At 41.4% G+C, this 23,347-nt stretch overlaps 1 protein-coding gene across 1 annotated transcript in view; it reads left to right on the top strand.

Moving 5' to 3' along the window:
• Positions 1 to 23,347, top strand: part of LOC124595244 — a 175,129-nt gene that overhangs the window by 63,476 nt on the left and 88,306 nt on the right. The window contains exons 7-8 of the mRNA XM_047133909.1: positions 1,352 to 1,484; positions 2,984 to 3,215. Of these exons, the coding sequence (XP_046989865.1) occupies positions 1,352 to 1,484; positions 2,984 to 3,215 (365 nt within the window). The remainder of the gene's footprint in view (positions 1 to 1,351; positions 1,485 to 2,983; positions 3,216 to 23,347) is intronic.

The following is a 23,347-nucleotide window of genomic DNA, read 5'->3' as shown; positions in this document are numbered from 1 at the left end:
GAAGAAGTAAACACATTGATGTGAAGTATAATTTTCTCAGTGATTAACTGAATCGTGGCTGGTTCAACATTCAACACTATCAAACTCAAGAACAACTTGCTGACAGTATAACTAAACCTCAAAGTATTGCTTTTCAAATACTGATAGGAAAGTTCATGATTAATTGAAATTAAAATCTGCTGCTTCTTTTTATCAGTTCAAAGATATGGTCAAAATTGTTCTGTGAAATGTATTGTTTTGAGAGAGTATGTTGAGATATATGAAGACCACAGTAAACAAAACAAGCTGTCTGCATTGATGTAAGATCTTTGTTGGTTACTGTTTATAATAATGGATGAAGGCTCTCATTCCTTTTTAGTCCTGTGGTTTTGTGTACTTTCTTAAGATACAGTTATCTTGACACCACCACTTCAGTGACCATGAACAGGATATTCCGGCTTCAGACTCCTTCTTTGAAGCTGCTCTGCTTGTACCAGCTGAAAAGTAATCTAATAATTGCACCTACTGCTTCATGAACTCATTGCATCTTGTTCTTGAACACACATATATTGCACCAACATTATAGTCATTCATTCCATATTACACTCAACTCAGAATCAGACAATACAGTCTTTCTTCATATGGTTTCATCAATATCTCCTCCATTAGCTATATCTTCTTTATTTTCTCCTTGATGTCAGTGGGATTGTCATGATGCAAGGCTTTGGGGTCCACAGTGAATCTCCCAGGTAAAACAGCATATGTTTGTGAGGAGAAGTTGGTTGGCTGCCCATTGTCTTGCAGATGCACTGAGTTCAGCCTCACTCATGTCATATGCACAGTAAAAAAATAAATTTCTGCACAGTATACATGTCAGTACTGACCACTGAACTACTAATAAAATGCTGGAGGTCATGACTATCCTTTGTCTGTTGGAAGGATAGAAAAAAAAGCATATCACATCCTCTGAAATTCATTGTTACACATCAGCGTACCTTTGAGAAACCATTTATCAAACAAAAATATTATCAGTCAGATAATCTTGCTTTGATCTCCCTCTACAAGTATGGTAACACCTTATTCCTCACATACTCCTCCACATAAAAGACATGAATCATTCTTGTCTGCTCCACTACATTTTAAATTGAAATACTGCAAACATTTCAAACATTTCTGGGAGAAATAAATATACTTTCATGTTTGAATGTCAATTAAAATATTTTTAATGGTTACTGGTATTTATTTTCCAGCAAGGATTGACAATAGTGTCTCTAGTTCTTGAGATTCCCGGACATTTGCACAGTTGTATTTTTATTTTTAATACAAATCTAATTATGTAATGTTCAAAATGCATCATTTTTTTCTGTTTGAGGATCATGTTACAACAAAGGCTTTTGCCACTATTTATAAGTGGATGATTTATCCAGATCCAGAAAGTCACCGTCTACTTACGAAAGAGAATATCCTTGAAGTATTTAAGGCAGCACAATTCCTTGGCATCAAAGGTAAGCCATAAAAAGGTTCATCATGCAAGGCAGTAGGTAAGGTCTACATTAGTTCTAATAGAGTAGGGAAAAAATCTCGAAAACAGTGGTAAATTCGAAAAACAAAAAGCGATTGACATGAAAATGTAGTATTTTGTTCCCATAATTCTAAACTTTGTGTGAACAGTCCTCAGAAGGACCAGTGGTACTGCCTGACTGCCGTGTCATCCTTAGCTGTTGTCGGTTTTTGTGACCAGAGTTACTGCTTCTCAATCAAGTAGCTACTCAATTAGTCTCACAAGGGCTAAGTGCACACTGCTTGCCAGCAGTGCTCAGCAGACTCAGACAATCAGCTGTGCAGCAACTAGCACAGCCTAACAGAACTTAACTTGGCTGATCTAATGGGAACCAGTGTTACCGCTGCAGCAAACCTGAGTGTTTCCATAACATTTTTGCAAAAAAATAGCCTGCTGAAATCAGCAGTGATGCATTCCCCTTTCCCATTCAAGGGCTAAGAGGCATGTCAGTGACTGAAATTCACTATCACACTCTCACACAAAAAATCATAAAATTAACTATGATATGTCATTATCCTAGTCACTGGAACAATTAAATCATCGACTTGATGACATCAAGTGCTCTGTGCAAAATGCATCATGATGGCACTGCCAACAAGATTTTGGAATGGATAGTTTTTGTGTGAAGTCGGTTTGTTATTTTTCTGATTTTGGTCAACTGTTGAATGCTTAAAACAGTGGAAGCTCCACACTGGAGTATCAACAGTGTAAGGAAATGATAGATTGCCATTCACCATAAAGATGACATTTTGAGTCACAGATAGGCACAATGAAAAGATATACACATTAGCTTTTGGTCAAAGCCTTCTTCAGAAAAGGGAACACACACATTCATTCATGCAAGCAAGCACATACTCATCACCAGTATTTCCAACAGTTCAGACTGGAATGCATTCTTCCTTAAATTTCTGAGTGCTTAAAGTTTAGAATGTTCAGTGATGTCAGTTTTCATAGTACATGATTAAAGTCTTTCAAGGCTTGCTGTTTTATATATATATATATATAAAACAGAATGTCTTGGCACTGCTCTATAATTGTGATAGTTGTGACATTTCTCCATGTCAAAGAAGCAGGCATTAGCTCTGATCAATTTTTATAATAAATAATGTTCCTGAGAAGTGAGTTTGTTTACATATTTCAAATTTTGCTCAGTTGTTGAATATTTAAAGTAGTAAGGTGTTTAGTGATATGTCTATTCATATTACATGAATAAAGTCTTAAAAAATCTGAATGGGTCAGTACTGCTAAATCGCTAAATTTCCTGTCATTTAAAGTTCAACATTAGAGAAATGTAAGGAATCATGTGCATAGTGCATGATTTACATGTAACAAAATGTAGTAATAGTTATCAAAGATTGTGTTAGTTTTCATAAATGTGCTTTCATATTTGTTGATATTATGACACATTTCTAACAAATTTTTTTTTTTTTTAAACATCGGAAGAACTAGAAGAACAATGCTGGACTTTCATTGACTGTGAAGAGCTCTTCTCAGAAGAATCAGCATTCCGCATGTTCTTGAAAGCTCGTCACTTCGGTATGCAGGCTATCACTGAGTTAATGGTTCCTCGAATCATGAATTTCTTCCTGACTCTTGTCAGCTCACGCAATTTCCTTCACCTTGATGTTGATGAGCTTTGCACAATCTTGCAGTCAAACTACATAGCCGTACACTGGTACAGTACTCACACTTTATTACAATACTTAAAAATTTAGTATTTCTTTTTTATTTATGTGCTAAATTAATTTTCATTTATTTGGATACACATACAAATGGTTTTACATTTCTGTGTTCAACACTGAATACACATTACATTTTTATCCTTACTTTTATTAGTCTAAGACTTCTAAAATAGCCTACCTGAATCTATTCTTAATGATTTACGGACTATGTCTTATGTTTATGAAACTGGATGTAAAGCAGGTGTGTAACTAGGATGTGGATACTAAAGTGATGCCTTAGGGTCACTGAGGACCAGGGGTCCCCAGAGGATCAAAACGATAGGAAAAAAGGAAACTTAAAAATGGAAAGGAAAAGTGACAAAACAGAAAATGTGACGTGCATAAAAATATGTTGTCGTACACAGTAAGTTCCCAAAAGTCATGGAGTAGCCCTGTGACAATAGTTGGTTGTTGGCCTGTGTTGTGCAGGTGCCTCTGTAAAGTCCTGGAAGATGGGTTCCTGCACTCTGCATCAACATTGGAGACAATCTGCCTCAACAGTAGACATTTGATCACACTGTATGACTCTGCAGAGATGAAATGATGTCCATTCATCAAACATTCACAGTTGTCCTTTCTTCAGTGCAGTAACTGTTTTGCATAGGCTGTTTTTGTTTTTGAAATAAACACTTCATTTCATGATATTTCTCTGTTAGCTAATTTTGTCCCCTTGGTCATTATCAAATTATGTACACAGATGGCAATCCCATCTGTAAAATGATAAACTGCAACCCTTATGTGAGTCTCTGTTGCTGTGCCAGTGTCAGCCTCAAGAAATCTGTTGAATCACATTTAAAATAAAACTCTGCCTGACACAGTCAACTTCTGAAAATTTGTTGTCTTGTGCAGCAGTTTACACATCTGAAAACAACCATCCAGTAATGAGTACTCACCCCAGCCACTCTTAGCCTTTGGAATTTGAATTCTTGTGTAATATGTTACATGCTATAACCCATGTACCAATTACCATCCTATATTCAAAGTTGCTTAACTTGGCATAAACGGCACATTTTTCACCAGGGACAATTCTTCCTTAGACTTGGCTACTCAATTTACAATAATAAAGAACAGAGAGTTGTGGTGCTATTTAAAAGTAAACAAACTCCAGAGAACCATGCAGTTTATAGTAATTTGGATTGAATGGAGAAGTCACAGTAAAGGATGACCCAAATGTCCATTAACATTTGAAAACGCACTAATTCATGGAATAATGTAGGCAGAGAGGTAAAACTTAACACACATGCCTGAAATGACAAGGGATTTTACTGAAGCTAAAAACTAGTGCATAAACTGGCCATCAGATGGTGCTACACAGCAAAATGTCAGTGACACTGCAAGAGTCACATATAAAATAAGCTGTAGTGAGAGAGGCATTCAGAAACAAATTCAGTCCTCAGATGTCGACTTTACCACAGAAGGCATTGTTAGTGAAACTTTACTATCAGCAGCTTTATGATCCTGTCACCATAAGAAGGGTATTTGAATGGGCAAAGGCAAGTGTGACTGTGAAGAAAATGATCACAAAGTTCGAAGCCATGGGTTGTCTAGACGATTAACCCTTTAGTGGGCAACCAGGCACACCTGCTACTGCTGCTCAGTCATTTCAGGACAAAATGGGGACTTTATTGGGTTTATATCTGTATAATGAAGGCAGTGCTACTGAAGTCACACTACTATTTGGAGAGTGCTAAGGCATATCCTCCATTGTTATCTGTACAAAATCTAGTGTCTTCATGACACCAGTTTTGTGACACATTCTTTTGGTTAGATATGACATCCATTGGTTGGCTGTACCATCAGTTCCATAAAACCTCAGGAGAGTATTATGGTTCAAACAGTCAAATGCCATAGACAGGCCACAGAAAATACCAACCGGCACTATTTTGTTTAAATAATTTAGTGAGTTAGCTTGTAAATGATGTTCTCAGTAAAGAAACTCTTCTTAATTAAAAACTGTGATTTAGAGAGGATATTACAGTAGCTCAGTTGGGACACAAGTCTAAAACACACCACCTTCTCAAAAGTTTTAGAAAATGATGTCAAAAGTGAAACAGGTCAGTAGTTATTGATATCTCAATATCACTTTTGTTATAGAAATTTTATCAGTAGCATATTTCAGAGTATTGGAAAAATGCTTTGAGTGAATGATACATTACATATTTCAGATAAGACACAGCTTATTATATTTGAATCTGTTTTTAACTTTCTTGTGCGGGATGGATAACATGACACCTCTGTGTGTGGACACAAAATATTGCACTGCAGCTTTTGCTAAAAAGATGCTGAATGCACATGAAGGAGCTGTAGCTGTCTCGAAAAGAATGTGATGAGTGCTGTATACTCATTCCTCAGTTAATAGACTAACCAGGCAGCTTTTATGAATATATGAGATGAAGAAAGAAACATAGTCTTATATATGATACTCAAGATATTTTGTGGTGACATTGGAAACCAAGACTACAAATAGTCTACACAACTTCAAAGAAATTCAGTAAAATATAATGTTGTCAGTTAACCTTCAGTAACTGTCATTCAACATACTTGCAAAAGACAAACATAAATATTAAAATAAGATACTGTGAACACCTTGTGGTGCCACTGATCATCAGGATCAACATCACCCAACACATCAACTGTAGCACACACAAACTTTTATCTGTAACTTGAAATCATGATCTTTATTCTGGCAGTTTCTGCTTGTTTGTTGATTTATGTGTCCCATGGTAATATGCTCTGAATCTACTCAGGGTATGGTAGTGAATAAAGTGTGGAATTGTTAGTCAAAATGTCTGTACATTACTCACCCACCCCTGGCTGTCCTCACTTGTGATCCCAGACCCAGTACATCCTCCACATATTTAATGGACATGCAAACTGCCATGAGGATAATGGATACCAGTAACCACTGGAGACTTTTAAGATCTATCATTGAGCTCAATAGTGCTCATCATGGATTACACAGTGCAACTAATGATTTGAAAGCTACCAAATCCAAAAGTGATTGAAAATGAATTTTTCTAATCCCCACATGTGCACTCAAAACTTTCACTGGCGTCAAATGTGGCATCATTCACCACACCATGCAACAGGCCTGATCAACCTACCTCCTACAGGGCAAGAGCTGGATCACTCACTCAATTGCAGTGTTCACATGCAATAACACTTTTTCATCCCCCACCAGGACTTATGCTACCACATCAGGTTCTCAGGCAATGAATCTGTTATTGGATAGCCAGAGGAACCATGTAGTACATTTCTGATCTCTCTACCACATCATAGATGATCAGTGCAGTTCTGCACACCAGTACCTTTGGATCTAATCAGTCAGTGCCATGCAGACACCTTCCATACAACACTTCCATAGTGCCATGTATGCGTCCAAAACTGCTTCTATTATTAGTGGATTAACCCCATACCTGATTTGGTATCACTGGCATAACATGTTTGATGACACATCAAAGTACTCAACTTTATTGTGTCATTTAGGTGAATACACTACCACAGTCAGTGACATACTATCTCCACCTAACTTCAACAAGTCATGCAACCAAAACACCTTTGTTTCAAAGACTGTTCAAGAGTCCTCAACAAGAAATGCTTCAAGTTACTCTCTCAGAACAGGTTGATGAATGACTGCTATCATAGTTTGGTGCCTTTTATGAACCATGGTGGATCTGTCATTAATGCCCGACATTTTTGTGTGGGCCATATGGTCAAGCAAATTGCCACACAGCATCCAAGCTGCGTTAACATGTAATGAAGGGCTTCCTCTGGAACATAAATCACAGTTGGCAGTCCGCCTACACACTTTGCATAATGCATACCATCACTACCCAGCAGCCATCAGCACTACATATAGCGGGCAGCCATGATGTTGCATTCCAAGGTGGCAGATGGCTATTGAATGGCCTTACAAGATAGCCTGACATGACAAGCATGGAGCAGAGGCACTTGTCTTGCCCTTCTATCCATCAGGCCACTACTGAGCAGTACTGACCTCACACACATGTTACGTGACATGTCTCACTTAGAGCAGCGGCAGCCATCATTCCCTCTACCCAGCAGGCCATGACCACATGCTGTCAGATTTACCCAATGATGACTGATGCCACCACAGTGTGTCATCAACTCCAGATGATAGCTCCACATAACAAACAGCTGACAATAACAGACGGCATGATGCTACGTGCACCACAGGATAAGGACAGTGCTCAAAAGATAATTTGGTGGTGCTGGTCCCACTCCCATTCTGCACCACTGCATGCACCTTTCCAGCACTGAAACGCCTCATGTGACCTTCACTAGGTGTCAGAGGCTGTGGCAGACACCACATCCAGTAAACAAACAAGTTTGCCTCACTCACATGTCAGCAACAACTTCCGGCTCTAAGTACATTATCATCACACTGAGCAGCACCTTTTGATAGACTCAGGATACAAAATAAGCACGGTTATAAATGCCAATTTACCCCCCCCCATGCCTCCCAGTACTGCAGCTACACTAGGACAGCAAACGCACTGATCATTGCAACTTACGGAACCATCACCCACAACATGTACCTTGACAGCAGCCAAAACTTCACATGGACATTCCTATATGCTGACATGAACGATTCCTTGATTGGGGCCGATTTTCTATGCCACACCCATTTGTGCCTGAATTTATGGGAAAAGGTATTACTCTACAGATCAAATAATGTCATAAACACAGGCATTATTGGACAACCACAATCCCAGATACAGCTCAACACAAGAACACTACTTTTCATCAGTAAGTAGGCTCCAACCTCTATGCTACTCCAGACAATAAATAAACTGTAGATCGACACCAGGAAAGAACACACCACATTAGGCTACAAAAGGGAAAGTTCATCGCTTCAGAAGTTACTGCACGAGTGCCAAAACCAATTAGAGGAGGCAAAACTGCAACTTAGGTACCATTAAGCTACACCCATTGTCATTGTGAAACATTTATCACCACAGGACACATACCCTGCAGACGTATGGCATACAGTAACAGAGTAAAGAAATTCTCTGCCAAACATGGCAATGACAATGAATATACTAACCTCAGCAAGTTATTGACCCAGACTTTACTCACCTTGGACTCTACAAACACTAATGGTGACACGGATGCACATCATTACTGCAAAGAAGCAGTGGTTGTTATTCAGCATTGCATCTATCTGCTCAAGTCTTCGCAGATGTTGCCCCTTGCCATCAGCAAACATCCCCTTTGGCAGCCACTACGCATGAACACGTTAGTGCCAGTAAAACAAGTGACAGTGGAATCAATGTTGCCCCCCTTCCCAGTACCACCCAGTCTCTTCCCCCCCCCTCCCACCACTCCCCCCCCCCACACACAAGTGGTAGACACAGATTTTTTTTGTTTCTGGGGGAGGGGCAGGGGGGGTTGGGGGGAAACAATGATGATGATGATAAGCATGGCCCTATAGGCTTTGTGAAACTTATTTTAAAATAAAGACACTCTTTCTCTTTTCCTTTTTCTCTTGAGCTGTCGGGGGGTGGGGAGGAGGCATGTGCCGCCATACACCCCCCTCCTGAATCTGACCTTGGCCGTCATAGTACACAGAATTGAAATAGTTGAGCTCTCCCTTCCCCTCTCCATCTCTCACAAAGCATGCCATCTCTCCCCAGACAAACCACAAATCGCCAAAGCTGCAGTAGACTAGTTGCTTAACGAGGAAATTATCGGCCCTTCTGACAACCCCTAGGGTCTACTACAGCATTTGTCCAGAAAAAAGACAGTATTACTTATGTACTGTGTTTCATGTCGTCCATCATTGCCTGTGATTATTGACATTCAACAATTATCTCTGTTCCTTAACAATTGTCAAGCAGTATTGTTTGTCCGCAGTTGCACAAGGTGGCATAGATACTACAAACAATCAATAAATAAGTAAAAAATTAGCATATTTATTCAGTATACATATTAATAAAATAATGCAAAGCCTTCTATCCAGTGCATTCACTTTAGGAAAGTCTCTGTTCCGTCAGATAATTGACTCGTCTTGGATTTAGCCATTTGCTAGCTGTTTCAGTACTAGCAAGGTCGTGCTAGGTCCTTCTGTTCTCACTGCGAGTGTTCTCACATCCAGTACTAAGCTGCGTGCAGTGCCTTAAAAAGATTCATGTTGTGAGCTGAAGGAAGATGGCATACTCTGGGGCATCTGAGGCACCCTCCGAGCCCTGTAGACTGCGTAACTCGCAGCGGTGCGCTGGTAGCCTAGTTAAACGTCTGTTCTTCTGCGGAGATGTGGGCTGTGCAAGGCGCGGCGTCTGCTGTCAACAAAGACGCCGTCGATATGGCATTCCTCAGCCCCCAGATTACTCACTGTTGTCGCACAGTGTGGATACAATGGAAGATCTATATTGTACAGCAGCTGACGGAGCGGATGGGGCGCGATTGGATTGGAGACGGCAGCAACCAACCCATTTCCGAACATTCGTCTTGCGAACTACTGGGAACATCTGCCAAACAATCGGCGGCGATAGGATGTCCTTCCAACGACACAAATGGGTGCAGCAATTGCAGTGATGAGGACGCAATGGCTGTGAGAATGATGCAGGCCTGATGTCCGTCACTGTGAATGGTGATGAATTAAGTGGCCTTGGTGGCCAGGGGTCGATTTCCATCGCCCCAAACGTTAGGCACTTGCAAGGGCTGCTCAGGAGCAGCAATTTGGTTTGATGGTTGCTTGGTTGAGTGGAGGGGTAAGGGACCAAACAACGAGGACATCAGTCCCTCGGTCCGACAGTGGGCATCCAGAAGTAAATCTCGGTTGAGGGTGGCGTTTCTAAAACATGATCACAATAACCACGAGAACGAAGCTGGGTTTGGTGCCGTCGATATGTGTTTGATTTGCCTTGATTGGTACAATGAGCACAGTCAGTCGTCTGAAGATTCTCAGTTGTGAGACCTACACTACTGGCCATTAAAATTGCTACACCACGAAGATGACGTACTACAGACGCGAAATTTAACCGACAGGAAGAAGAGCATTCACACAAGGTTGGCGCTAGTGGCGACACCTACAACGTGCTGACATGAAGAAAGTTTCCAACCGATTTCTCATACACAAACAGTAGTTGACCGGCGTTGCCCGATGAAACGTTGTTGTGATGCCTCGTGTAAGGAGGATAAATGCGTACCATCATGTTTCCTACTTTGATGAGGGTCGGATTGTAGCCTATCGCGATTGTGGTTAGTCATATCGCGACATTGCTGCTGGCATTGGTCGAGATCCAATGACTGTTAGCAGAATATGGAATCGGTGGGTTCAGGAGGGTAATACTGAATGCCTTGCAGGATCCCAACGGCCTCCTATCACTAGTAGTCGAGATGACAGGCATCTTATCCGCATGGCTGTAACGGATAGTGCAGCCACGTTTCGATCCCTGGGTCAACAGATGGGGACATTTACAAGACAACAACCATCTGCACGAACGGTTCGACGACGTTTGCAGCAGCATGGACTATCAGCTCGGAGACCATGGCTATGGTTACCCTTGACGCTGCATCACAGACAGGAGCGCCTGTGATGGTGTACTCAACGACAAACCTGGGTGCACGAATGGAAAAACATCATTTTTTCGGATGAATCCAGGTTGTGTTTACAGCATCATGATGGTCACATCCGTGTTTGGCGATATCGCTGTGAACGCACATTGGAAGCGTGTATTCGTCGTCGCCATACTGGCGTATCACCCGGCGTGACTGTATGGGGTGCCATTGGTTACACGTCTCGGCCACCTCTTGTTCGCATTAACGGCACTTTGAACAATGGACGTTATATTTCAGATGTGTTACGACCCGTGGCTCTACCCTTCATTCGATCCCTGCGAAACCCTACTTTTCAGCAGGATAATGCACGACCGCATGTTGCAGGTCCTGTACGGGCCTTTCAGGATACCGACTGCTGCCCTGGCCAGCACATTCTCCAGATCTCTCACCAATTGAAAACTTCTAGTCAATGGTGACCGAGCAACTGGTTCATCACGATACGTCAGTCACTACTCTTGATGAACTGTGGTATCGTGTTGAAGCTGCATGAGCAGCTGTACCTGTACACGCCATCCAGGCTCTGTTTGACTCAATGCCCAGGCGTATCAAGGCTGTTATTACGGCCAGAGGTGGTTGTTCTGGGTACTGATTTCTCAGGGTCTATGCACCCAAATTGCGTGAAAATTTAATCATATGTCAGTTCCAGTATAATATATTTGTCCAATGAATACCCGTTTATCATCTGCGTTTCTTCTTGGTGTAGCAATTTTAATGGCCAGTAGTGTATATAGACATGATTGGTTGCAAAGTTGGCGTCTGAAGCAGGCTGTTGAGGGTGAAATAGGTGCAACAAAGTGCGGTGATGCCGTCAAAAGGCAGAGTGTGTTCAGTGTTGGACATCCGAGCCTTGAAACTGTGAATGAAACGTTCGGCTTCACCATTCGACTGAGGAGAGAACGGAACATTTGGATATGGTGAATCCCTTTTTGTTGGCAAACCTGTTGAAATTCCAACAAAGAAAACTGTGGACGAGAGTTTCTGGCAAGCGAGTGCTAACTGTTGAATTCACCGGATTGAAAAATGGATATCTAATACAAGAATCGACAATAATTAGCTATTGTGTGTTAGAGAAAGATAATACCAGCAAAGTCAGTGTGAATACATTACCAATAAACGTCAAGTGAAGACCAGTTGAAAAGCTCGTGGCACGCTACTGCCTGATTGTCCGCAGATGCGTGGCAGTGTACAGTCATCTGCTCAATATTCTTATCAAGACCAAGGCATGTACGATTCTGGCGCGCTAGCTGCTTATTTTAACGATTCTCCAATGTCCTCTGTGTATCAGATTCAAAATATTTTGCTGCAAAGATTTGGGAATCATGACTCGCATTTGTTCATTAGAAGTATGCAATAAAATTACACGACTGTTGCATTGAGCATAGTATTTTCGCACAGCTGCTTCTGAAATGGACTTCGGATTATGAGGCCAAGCCATCCGAGTACAGTACGTGTGCAACTGTAGTTCTTGGTCATGTTTAGTAGCTTGTGTGATCTGCCGACAATGAAAGGGAAAAGCTTGTAATGTTTTCGCGTCAATTTGAAGAGAAAAATCTTTAGCTGCTGCAAATTCTGGGTCACTTCTCCTTGGTAAGAGAGACAACGTGTCTGCGTTTGCATGCTGCAGCATAGAGCGATAAAGAATTTCATAGTGGTAATAGGAAAGAAGTAATGAGCAACGTTGCAACTTCTGTGCAGTATGATCAGGCACATCTTTCCTCGGATAAAAATGATCAGTCAAAAGTTTATGATCAGGGATGAGAAAAATTGTTCTACGATGCATTTATTGATGGAAGTCCATGTCACCAAAATGATCGTTAAGGCTTGCATTTCCAACTAACTGTAGTTAACTTGGGCCCTGTTCAGTCGCTTAGATGCGATGGATATGGAGCGATCAGTGGTTCCAACCTTGTGAAATAAAATTGCCACTGTCCCATGTGATGACTATCAACTGAAAGCACTATCAGTTTCTACAGATCGAAATGAATAAGACGTGGGTGACTAAACAATGCATGTCTCAACATTGTTCGCATTCTCCAGTCCATTGAAAAGGAACATTTTTAAGATAACCAAAGAAAACTTCACGGGCCAGATCGTTAAAAAATCATTGTATTGGATGACTGGTTTCGACAGAGCTATGCTGTCATCATCGAATCTGCAAGAGGATGAACAGAAGTTAATATTTACCAATCATGCTTTTACAGTTTTATGAACTGTCTTATTGCATAACCATTGGAATTATAACAAACCTTATGCTTTAAAATTTTTACAACATACACTGAGGTGATCAGTCATATGATAGAAATATGCACACATATATATGGTGATAGTTCTGTGTACACTAAGGTATAAATGGGCAGTGCTTTGGTAGAGCTGTCATTTGTGCTCAGATGACTGTTGTGAAAAGGTTTCCGACGTGATTATGGTTGCAAAATGGGAATTAAGACTTTGAACTCGGAATGGTAGTCGGAGCTAGAGGTAAGGTGCATTCCATTTCAGAAAGTCCTTAGGGAATTCAGTATTCAGAGATCCACAGTGTCAAGAGTGTGCCGAAAACACCAAATTTCAGGCTTTACCTCTCAGCACAGACAACACGGTGGCTGTCGGCGAGTTATAAGAGAGATTGGCAGACACACTCAGTTTGCGAAAACAGATGAACAGGAGTCAGATTTTAGCATACAGATTCTGTTGAAACAATGTTTAACAGAAAGTAATCAGAAACTGCCAGTTCATCTTCGCCAAAGCAGTTATAATTCCATTAGTATGCAGTATCAGTTACCTTTACTACACCAGAACATTCCGGGACTCAGAAATAAAATTGATGAACTACTCATTTGTATTGATGAAATGAATTCATCTAACCAAATTGAATAATCTGCCTCTCTGAACATCAAGTGACCACTGGCATAGATATGTGAGACATTTCAGGATTTAAGCTAGCTTCCTACTTCAGCAGAGTAGACATGGATGGAGGAGGAATTGCCACATTTATTAAAAACTGCCATAAATTCAAGAACATTGACATTAATAAATTCTGTTTGGACCAGCATCTGGAAGCATGTGCAACAGAAGTAGAGTTCCATAACAGATCCTATGTAATAGTAACTATTTACCAAGCACCTGCAGGAAATTATAATCTATTCATAAATCATCTAGAAGCTCTTTTGGGTTATTTAACAGGAAGAAACAAAGAAATTTTGATTGCTGGTGACTTTAATACAGATTTTCTAATGCAGTCTTCCAGTAAACATTTACTGCAGTTAGTAATGTTGTCTTTCAATCTAACTCACACTGTAAACTTTCCAACTAGGATCACAAAATCCTCAAGGACAGCCATTGATAACATTTTTATAGACAAATCAAAGGAACAAAATCATATCATAAAACCTGCAATAAATGGACTATCAGATCATGACATGCAGCTCCTTGTTTAAGATGTAAATTCTGAGCAGATTATCAAGACTGCTAAGTCTGAGTACAGGAGAGTAGTCAGTCAACCAAAAATTGAGTGTTTTAGAAAACTGCTCAAAGATATGAACTGGAAAGATGTTTATAGTGCCCATGACATGAATGAAAAATATAATACATTCATGAACAATGTCAGTAGCATGTTTGAAAACTGTTTTCCTCTAAAAGTTACTCAAATTAAACAGAAGTCTATAATAAAAAATCATGGATTGCACAAGGAATAAAGATTTCCTGTAAGACAAAAAGGAAAATGTATCTGTCAACCAAGAATAGCTCCAATACTGATGATTTAGCTAAATACAAGGAATACTGTAAAATATTTAAAAAAGTAATTCAGACATCTAAGCAAATGCACTACGAGAAGAAGATAGCAATGTCAGGGAAAAAAATAAAAACAATACGGGATATAGTGAAAGAGGAGACTGGTAGAACCAGAAAGGAACAGGAGCAAATAGCATTAAGGGTAGATGACACATTAGTAACCGATGGGCATAGTGTGGCAAATCTATTTAACAAGTACTTTATATCCGTTACTGATAGAATAGGATTGTCAGGATCAATAAATAATGCCCTTGAATATCTGAAACTAGCCTTTACAAATAGCTTCACCTACATGAATATGTCACTCACTTCACCAAAAGAAATAACTTCCATAATAAAATCTTTGAAAACAAAGCATCCTAGTGGTTACGATGAAATATCAACAAAGTTAATTAAGGCATGTTCTTGTGAGTTTAGTACAATTCTAAGTTACTTGTGTAACCAGTCAATTATAACTGGGACATTTCCTGACTGGCTAAAATATGCAGATGTTAAGCCTCTATTCAACAAAGGGGATAAAGAGATACCATCAAACTACAGACCGATTTCACTTTTGCCAGCATTCTCAACAATTTTAGAAAAAGTAATGTACAGGCAGCTTCTCAACCATCTGACCACAAACAACATATTATCAAGGACACAGTTTGGATTTCTGAAGGGTTCTGATATCGAGAAGGCTATTTACACCTACAGTGAAAATGTACTTAATTCATTAAACAACAAATTACAAGCAGCAGGTATTTTCTGCGATTTGTCAAAGGCATTTGATTGTGTGAATCACAACATCCTTTTGAATAAATTAGAATTCTATGGTGTCACGGGCAGTGCTGCAAAATGGTTCAAGTCATACCTAGCTAACAGGAAACAAAGGGTGTCAGTACAAGTGACTAGTGAATTAAGTCATCAATCATCATCAGAATGGGAAGAAATTACATGTGGTGTCCCACAAGGATCCATCTTAGGGCCATTGCTTTTTCTTGTGTACATTAATGATCTCTCATCAGTTACACTGCCAGAAGCAGAGTTCGTTTTGTTTGCAGATGACACAAGTATTGCAATAAATAGTATGTCGAGTGTAGTTCTAGAAAGATCTCCTAATGATATTTTCATGGATATTAATAAATGGTTTAAAGCCAACTCATTGACATTAAACTTTGAAATGACTCATTACATGCAATTCAGAACCTGTAAGAGGTTTCCACCCAGCATATGCATAAAGTATGAAGAAGAGCAGATAGAAGAAGTTGACAGTCTTAAATTCCTGGGATTACAACTTGATAATAAATTCAGTTGGGAGGAGCACACCACAGAACTGCAGAAACGCCTTAACAAATCTGTATTTGCAATTCGAGTGTTAGCAGACATAGGCGACATAAAAATGAAAAAGCTTGCATACTTTGCCTACTTTCATTCCATAATGTCATACGGTATAATATTTTGGGGTAACTCTTCAAGTCAAACAAAAGATTTCAGAGTCCAAAAGCGTGTAATACGTATTATTTGTGGGGTAAATTCATGGACATTATGTAGAAACCTCTTCAAAGAACTGGGTATACTAACTACTGCCTCTCAGTATATTTACTCCTTAATGAAATTTGTCCTAAATAATATATCTCTTTTTCCAACAAACAGCTCAGTTCATACATACAATACCAGGAACAAAAATGATCTGCACAAAGACTTAAAAGCACTTACTTTAGTTCAAAAAGGGGTCCACTACTCAGGAACACTCATCTTCAATAATTTGCCAGCAAACATAAAAAATTTAGTTACAAATAAAGATCAATTTAAAAGGAGCCTGAAAGACTTGCTAGTGGCTAACTCCTTCTACTCCGTAGACGAATTTTTTAATAGAAACAAATGATGTATTGTATATATTCATACCATTAGTATTGTTATTTCAGGTAAAAAAAAAGAAAAAAAGAGTTGACATGTTCCACATCCACGAGGATCTCCTCAGCATGGATCTATGGAACGAAAAACTAATCTAATCTAATCTAATCACTTAACGATTGAGCGCAGTAGCTCTTGCGTAGAGTTGTTGGTGCTAACAGACAAGGAACACTGGGTGAACTAACAGCAGAAATTAATGTGGAATGTACAACGAACGTATTCGTTAGGACAGTGCGGCGAAATTTGACGTTAATAGGCTATGGCAGCAGACAATCGACGCGATTGCATCTGCTAACAGCACGACATCACCTGGAGCACCTCTCCTGGGGTCCTATTCTGTAATTTTCCGCAATTTTGCCGATCGGTTTGATACGCGAGCACACCAAATGGTGTGTTTTTGAACGAGAGCTCCATCATTATTCTGTAAGCATTTCGGAAGCGATGCCGAAAGGTCCTAGCGAACCGAAACGCAGTTGTTAGTTCTCCTCGCGCCAACCAATCAAAAGCAATCTGCCTCAGATCTGCGCATGCGCACTACAGCGCCACAGCGGCATGAAATAGAAACGGCCAGCAGCCGACACAGGCAAGCTATTCTTCACAGTACCAACACAAGCTGTCGTACAGAAAAGTGTGATTAGAGTACGTAATACTGTTCAAATTTCGCTGATAACGTGCTTCCAGGAATGCATGATAACGATGGAATATTGACTGTGTTCTGTAAATTGTCATAAATGTCACAATATGTCATTTCATTCTCAATCACATCGACGACTTGTTTTGGATTTTACGTTTCGGGATATGAATTAGGAATGGAGTGTAGTACCACATTGTACAAATAAATACATAGAAATAGCCGAAAAATTCTCCATTTTTTTTCTGTTTTCCATCGTTCCTTAGTTGCCTCAAAATTCATGGAAGTACGTTCCATCTATGCAACTAACTGAAGGCAATTTGTTTATTGCCATACACGTTTCTCTTCTTTTATTCGTGAAGATGCTTCGGAAATAAAAGAAGCGAAACGCGTATGGCAATAAACAAACTGCTTTCAAATAGTTGCATAGATGTAACGTATCATCACGAACCCGAAAATTTTTTTAAGAGTGTGTCAAAAAATAAGAAGATGCATAGAATGTGGTTGTAACTCGCTCCTAGAGATCCAAATGACGAAGTAGCTTACTGCACTATGTGATACAACAACGATTTGGTTCATAAAAACAAAATTAAAAAAAACCGCCTTTTCGAGAGCATGTGGCGAGTGCAGAAGTTCGTCGTAGTTTATAGCTTGCATCTGATGAAACAAAATGTTTCATTTATGGTGGTATAGTCTGAAAATATTGTGGCGGGAATCTTTCATCTCTGTCTACTGTTGTTAAGGATTCGATCGCAAATATATACTTGTGAGAAGCTAGAGTATAAAGACGTGTTTGCTGCTAGTCCCATTCGCAGCAATTTAAGTTGTGCTCTTAGATTCTTGTCTGACCACACTCTCGGAAATCGCTACGTATTCAGAAGATATTGATGAATTATTTGTGATAAGAAAAAGTATAAATGTCACTGTCATTTGTTTCACGCACAGCAATTTCGTCTTTTATTTCTTAAACATATGGAAGTCACGAAATCGAAGGTACTCGTTAAATGAGAAAGCATGCTTGCAAATTACAACGAATATTTCAGAAAAATGCTTAACTTTGACAATTAACGAAGTCTCAGAATGTGTTACATATACGAAGAGGAAAAAAATATTTTCATACCGAGTGGTATGCGAACCAACGACCTTCGACATGGCAGTTCGTTGCTTTAGCAGTTTTTTATTTTTATTTATTTATTTATTTTCTTAAAAAGATCTAATTTAGTTCGTTACTGTTCGTTGCATTTGTTCTGGGTGGACGTCCCAAGATACCAGTTGAAGTTCGTCGATGATCTATTCACTCAGATTTTTTTATTTTTTTATTATTTATTTATTTATTTTTAAATTACAGAGCCCTCTGACCGAACACGCTAAGGTTCCGTGCCGGCAAACCAACTTAGCTACTACAACTCAAGCACCTCCAGCGCTTTATTCCACGTAATTCCACTCAAGAGAGATGCAGGCTGACTTCGTTGTCGAATGATGTGGGCGTAAGCCGTAAATGCATGAAATTTACATTGTTACTGAAAAGTTTTAAAAGTGTTTCGATAATTAGTAAGTACTGTACACCATTTACGGAAAAAAGTGCACCAAGTCACTAGTAATTTCAGCTAACGAAGTCACTAGTAATTACAGCTAACGCTCATGTATATACATATGCAGAGCCGACCTTTTGAAATTTAATGATTTTTTTAAAACTCTTAATTACTTAAAAATAACAGGTATTTTGTTAAAATATTGACCGAAACTGTTTTTTTTTTTTATGTTATAATCATTCACAGTAACAACAATACAACCATACTTGAAACAAAGAAAAACAGTCTATTATGAACTCACTTTCCCGCGGACGTGTCCTGGTGATTCTTCAGTAACACAATCACTAAATCCGAAGCTAAACCGACCAATATTTACAAAACAACAAATTCTAGGTGTAAATAAACCACACCGAACCAAACGAGAGGGCCATTGTTGTTGTTGTGGTCTTCAGTCCAGAGACTGGTTTGATGCAGCTCTCCATGCTACTCTATCCTGTGCAAGCTTCTTCATCTCCCAGTACCTACTGCAACCTACATCCTTCTGAATCTGCTTGGTGTATTCATCTCTTGGTCTCCCTCTACGATTTTTACCCCCCACGCTGCCCTCCAATGCTAAATTGGTGATCCCTTGATGCCTCAGAACGTGTCCTAAAAAACCCATCCCTTCTTCTAGTCAAGTTGTGCCACGAACTCCTCTTCTCGCCAATTCTATTCAATACCTCCTCATTAGTTATGTGATCTACCCATTTAATTTTCAGCATTCTTCTGTAGCACCACATTTCGAAAGCTTCGATTCTCTTCTTGTCCAAACTATTTATCGTCCATATTTCACTTCCATACATGGCTACACTCCATACAAATACTTTCAGAAATGACTTCCTGACACTTAAATCTATACTCGATGTTAACAAATTTCTCTTCTTCAGAAACGCTTTCCTTGCCACTGCCAGTTTACATTTTATATCCTCTCTACTTCGACCATCATCAGTTATTTTGCTCCCCAAATAGCAAAACTCCTATACTACTTTAAGTGTCTCATTTCCTAATCTAATTCCCTCAGCATCACCTGATTTAATTTGACTACATTCCATTATCCTCATTTTGCTTTTGTTGATGTTCATCTTATATCCTCCTTTCAAGACACTGTCCATTCCGTTCAACTGCTCTTCCAAGTCCTTTGCTGTCTCTGACAGAGTTACAATGTCATCGGCGAACCTCAAGGTTTTCATTTCTTTCTCCATGGATTTTAATACCTACTCCAAATTTTTCTTTTGTTTCCTTCACTGCTTGCTCAATATACAGATTGAATAACATCGGGGAGAGGCTACAACCCTGGTTCACTCCCTTCCCAACCACTGCTTCCCTTTCATGCCCCTTAACTCTTATAACTGCCATTTGGTTTCTGTACAAATCGTAAATAGCCTTTCGCTGTCTGTGTTTTACCCCTGCCACCTTTAGAATCTGAAAGAGAGAATGCCAGTCAACAAAGTCAAAAGCTTTCTCTAAGTCTACAAATGCTAGAAACGTAGGTTTGCCCTTCCTTAATCTAGCTTCCAAGATAAGTCGTAGGGTCTTGCCTCACGTGTTCCAGGGTCTTGTCGGCTCTCAGCCGTGGCAGCGTGCGGACGGCCCCGCGCGCCGGCCAGTGCTCCGCTGCAGGCGTTGTTTACTTCCGCGTCGTAGCTTTCAGGCTTGCGTCCGTCCACTGTGAACAACATGTCGAGCGCTTACCGCCGTGCGACCCTTAAAGTTTCCTTCCCAGCTGAACATGCGCGACCTCGTGCACATGAAGTTGAAACGTTCATACGTGAAGAAGTTCGTTTAGATCCTAACCACGTTATCGGAATCCATTTTTCGATCACGAGTAGTGTCGTTCATATTAAAATGACAAACACCGAGGTGTGTGAAGATGTTATTCGCCGCCATGCCAATGGACTTAAGTTCAAATACTCTGATGGTCACGTCGGAGCTGTAACACTTGAACTCGCAGAGTACGGTCAACGCACGATTAGGGTGTTTGAACTACCTTTTGAAGTGCCGAAGGACGAAGTTGTCTCTGCGTTACAACCATACGGTAACGTCATCGGTTACGTAGAGGAAAAATGGCAAACCTTCACGACCTACCATGTCCTTAATGGTGTGCGTCAGGTCAAAATTGAACTGAAAAAACATATTCCATCATACCTGACCATTGGCGGGGTGCGAGCCATTGTCATGTACGACGGCCAACCCCGAACATGTGCGGGTTGTGGACAAGAAGGCCACGTCAGATCCGCCTGCATGCGACGCCGCCTGATCCAGACGCCGGTCGGCGAGGAAGCGTCCCCAGCGGTGATGACTCAGATCCCTGTCACATACGCCAAGGTTGCCCAGGAAGGTAGCACGTCTACACAGAGTCTTCCTGCTCCGTTGACGTCGTCTGATCAGGTAGATACACCCGCTCCTGAGATTCCTTCTGAGGTGCCCCAGACGCCAGATCCTAACCTGCCGAATCATCGCAGCACTGTGACTGAAAATGCTACTGAGATGGACGTTGATCCGGGTGTGGTACCTACTTCTGCTTTCCTTCAGACTGGTCCGGAGTCAGACGAAAGCCACCCGCCATCGGACTCTGAACGACTTGTTCGAAAACAAGGGTCGACACGAAAGAGAAAGAAACGTAGCCGTACACCCCCTGATGAATCCATTCTACGGATGGATACCGGGGATGCAGACCCGAAGATGGACGACAAACCGATCTTTGATGACCGAAAGGCTGATGCGACAGACCCGCCACAGGCGACCACTGGCAACGAACACCCCTCATTACTGACGCCGTCGCCCCCACAGGTCGACGTTGAAGAGAGCCTATCCGATGAGACGAAAACTACGTCTCCTCTCCACGTGGATGACGTGCACAGCCGATGCCCTACCGCAGCATCAGTCTCCTGGGCAGACGACGTGGAGATCGAAGGGACTGGGGTGGACGCTGCTGATGATGGGGCACCTCCATCGGTTGCGCCCGCGCCCGCAAACTCTCCACAATAGCAGCCTCTTCAGCGGACCGGCTAGATCGACGACCTCTCGCTCCTGAAGAAGAAGCCCCGCCTGTGCCTGTGGGACTCCAACACCAGCATTATCGTGTCGCAACGATTAACCTCGCGACCATTCGTGCGCCCCACAAACTAGCGCTGCTCCGCGATATGGTTTATGATGCGGACATAGATATTGCGCTTTTTCAGGAAGTGCATGTCGCCGATTTTTCACCACCACATGGCTTCACGGTGCATCTTTCTCCCGCTTCGGACACCGGTAGTGGTGTTGCCATCATCTTACGCGAAGGTCTTTCTGCCGAAGATGTCCTATACCTCCCCAGCGGCAGAGGTATGGCCCTTACTCTCTTTGGTGTACGCATCATCAATATTTATGCGCCGTCGGGCTCCAGCTACCGTCGTGAACGTAATGCCTTCTTCGCGAATGAAGTCACACCCCTTTTTATGGGACCACACGATGACTGGATCATGGGTGGAGACTTCAACTGCACCCAGCGACCTCAGGATCAATTGCCGCGTCACTCACCATGCGCCGCTCTGGAAACAGTCGTCACGCGGCTACAATTTGTCGACACGTGGAGACATGTTCACGGTGATCTTTTGGGTTTTACGTACCACACTGCGCACTCCTCTAGCCGACTGGATCGCATCTACATCTCGCGATCCCTAATTCAACACACTCGACAGGCTGAAATCTGGCCTGTTGCTTTCTCAGACCATGAGGCTTACTTCTGTGATGTTGTTCTCACAAGACAGGCAGTATGGCACGGACGTGGTTTATGGAAACTGAACACGGCACTTCTTAATTCACCTGACTGTCGACTTCTAATAGAAGACACTTGGATCACATGTAATAGACGCCGACCCACGTATCCGTCTACCATATCCTGGTGGATCCAGTGTGCAAAACCTGCTCTTCGAAAAACTTTAATCCGGTATGGCAAAGATGTTGTCGCCTGGAGGAAGAGCACTATGGACTTTTACTCCAGGATCCTACGAGAATGCTCCACGATGCCAGCCTCCCCTGAGCGCCATACAAGGATGAACCAAGCTAAGGCCCAAATCTCCAATCTCATGCGACGGCATTTGGAAGGGGCGATAGTACGATCTCGTACTGCTGATCGCATGCCTCATGAACATCCGTCGATGTACCATATCGTCCAAGAACGACAAAATCGACGCCGAAAATTGATTCACGTCCTAACGGATCAAGACGGGCGTCGCTACGTAACCCAATCTGCCATAGGGAATGTGCTTCACGCCCACTACCGGCAGCTCTACGCCGCGGTTCCACATTCCCCAGAGTTGATCGAGGAAGTCTCACAGCTCAACTTCGGTGGTATCCCAGGAGATGCGGCGATTGAATTAATGTCGGAGGTGACTGATGAGGAAGTCCGCGATGCGATCCGGGCAGGAACCATCAATCGCTCCCCGGGCCCCGACGGTCTTCCCCTCGAATTTTATCGCACCTTCCGTGATTTGTTAGAGTCCACCTTCACCTCCATCTGTCGGGAACTGATGTCTCCGGAAGTACCTGTGCCGGACGCTTTCATGGAAGGAATTATTATTCCTGTACATAAACCGCACGGTGGCAACAATATCAGTGATTATCGGCCCCTCACCCTCCT

This window comes from Schistocerca americana, chromosome 1, assembly GCF_021461395.2.
Source record: "Schistocerca americana isolate TAMUIC-IGC-003095 chromosome 1, iqSchAmer2.1, whole genome shotgun sequence".
NCBI lineage: Eukaryota > Metazoa > Arthropoda > Insecta > Orthoptera > Acrididae > Schistocerca > Schistocerca americana.
This window is presented reverse-complemented; position numbering and strand designations above follow the sequence as displayed.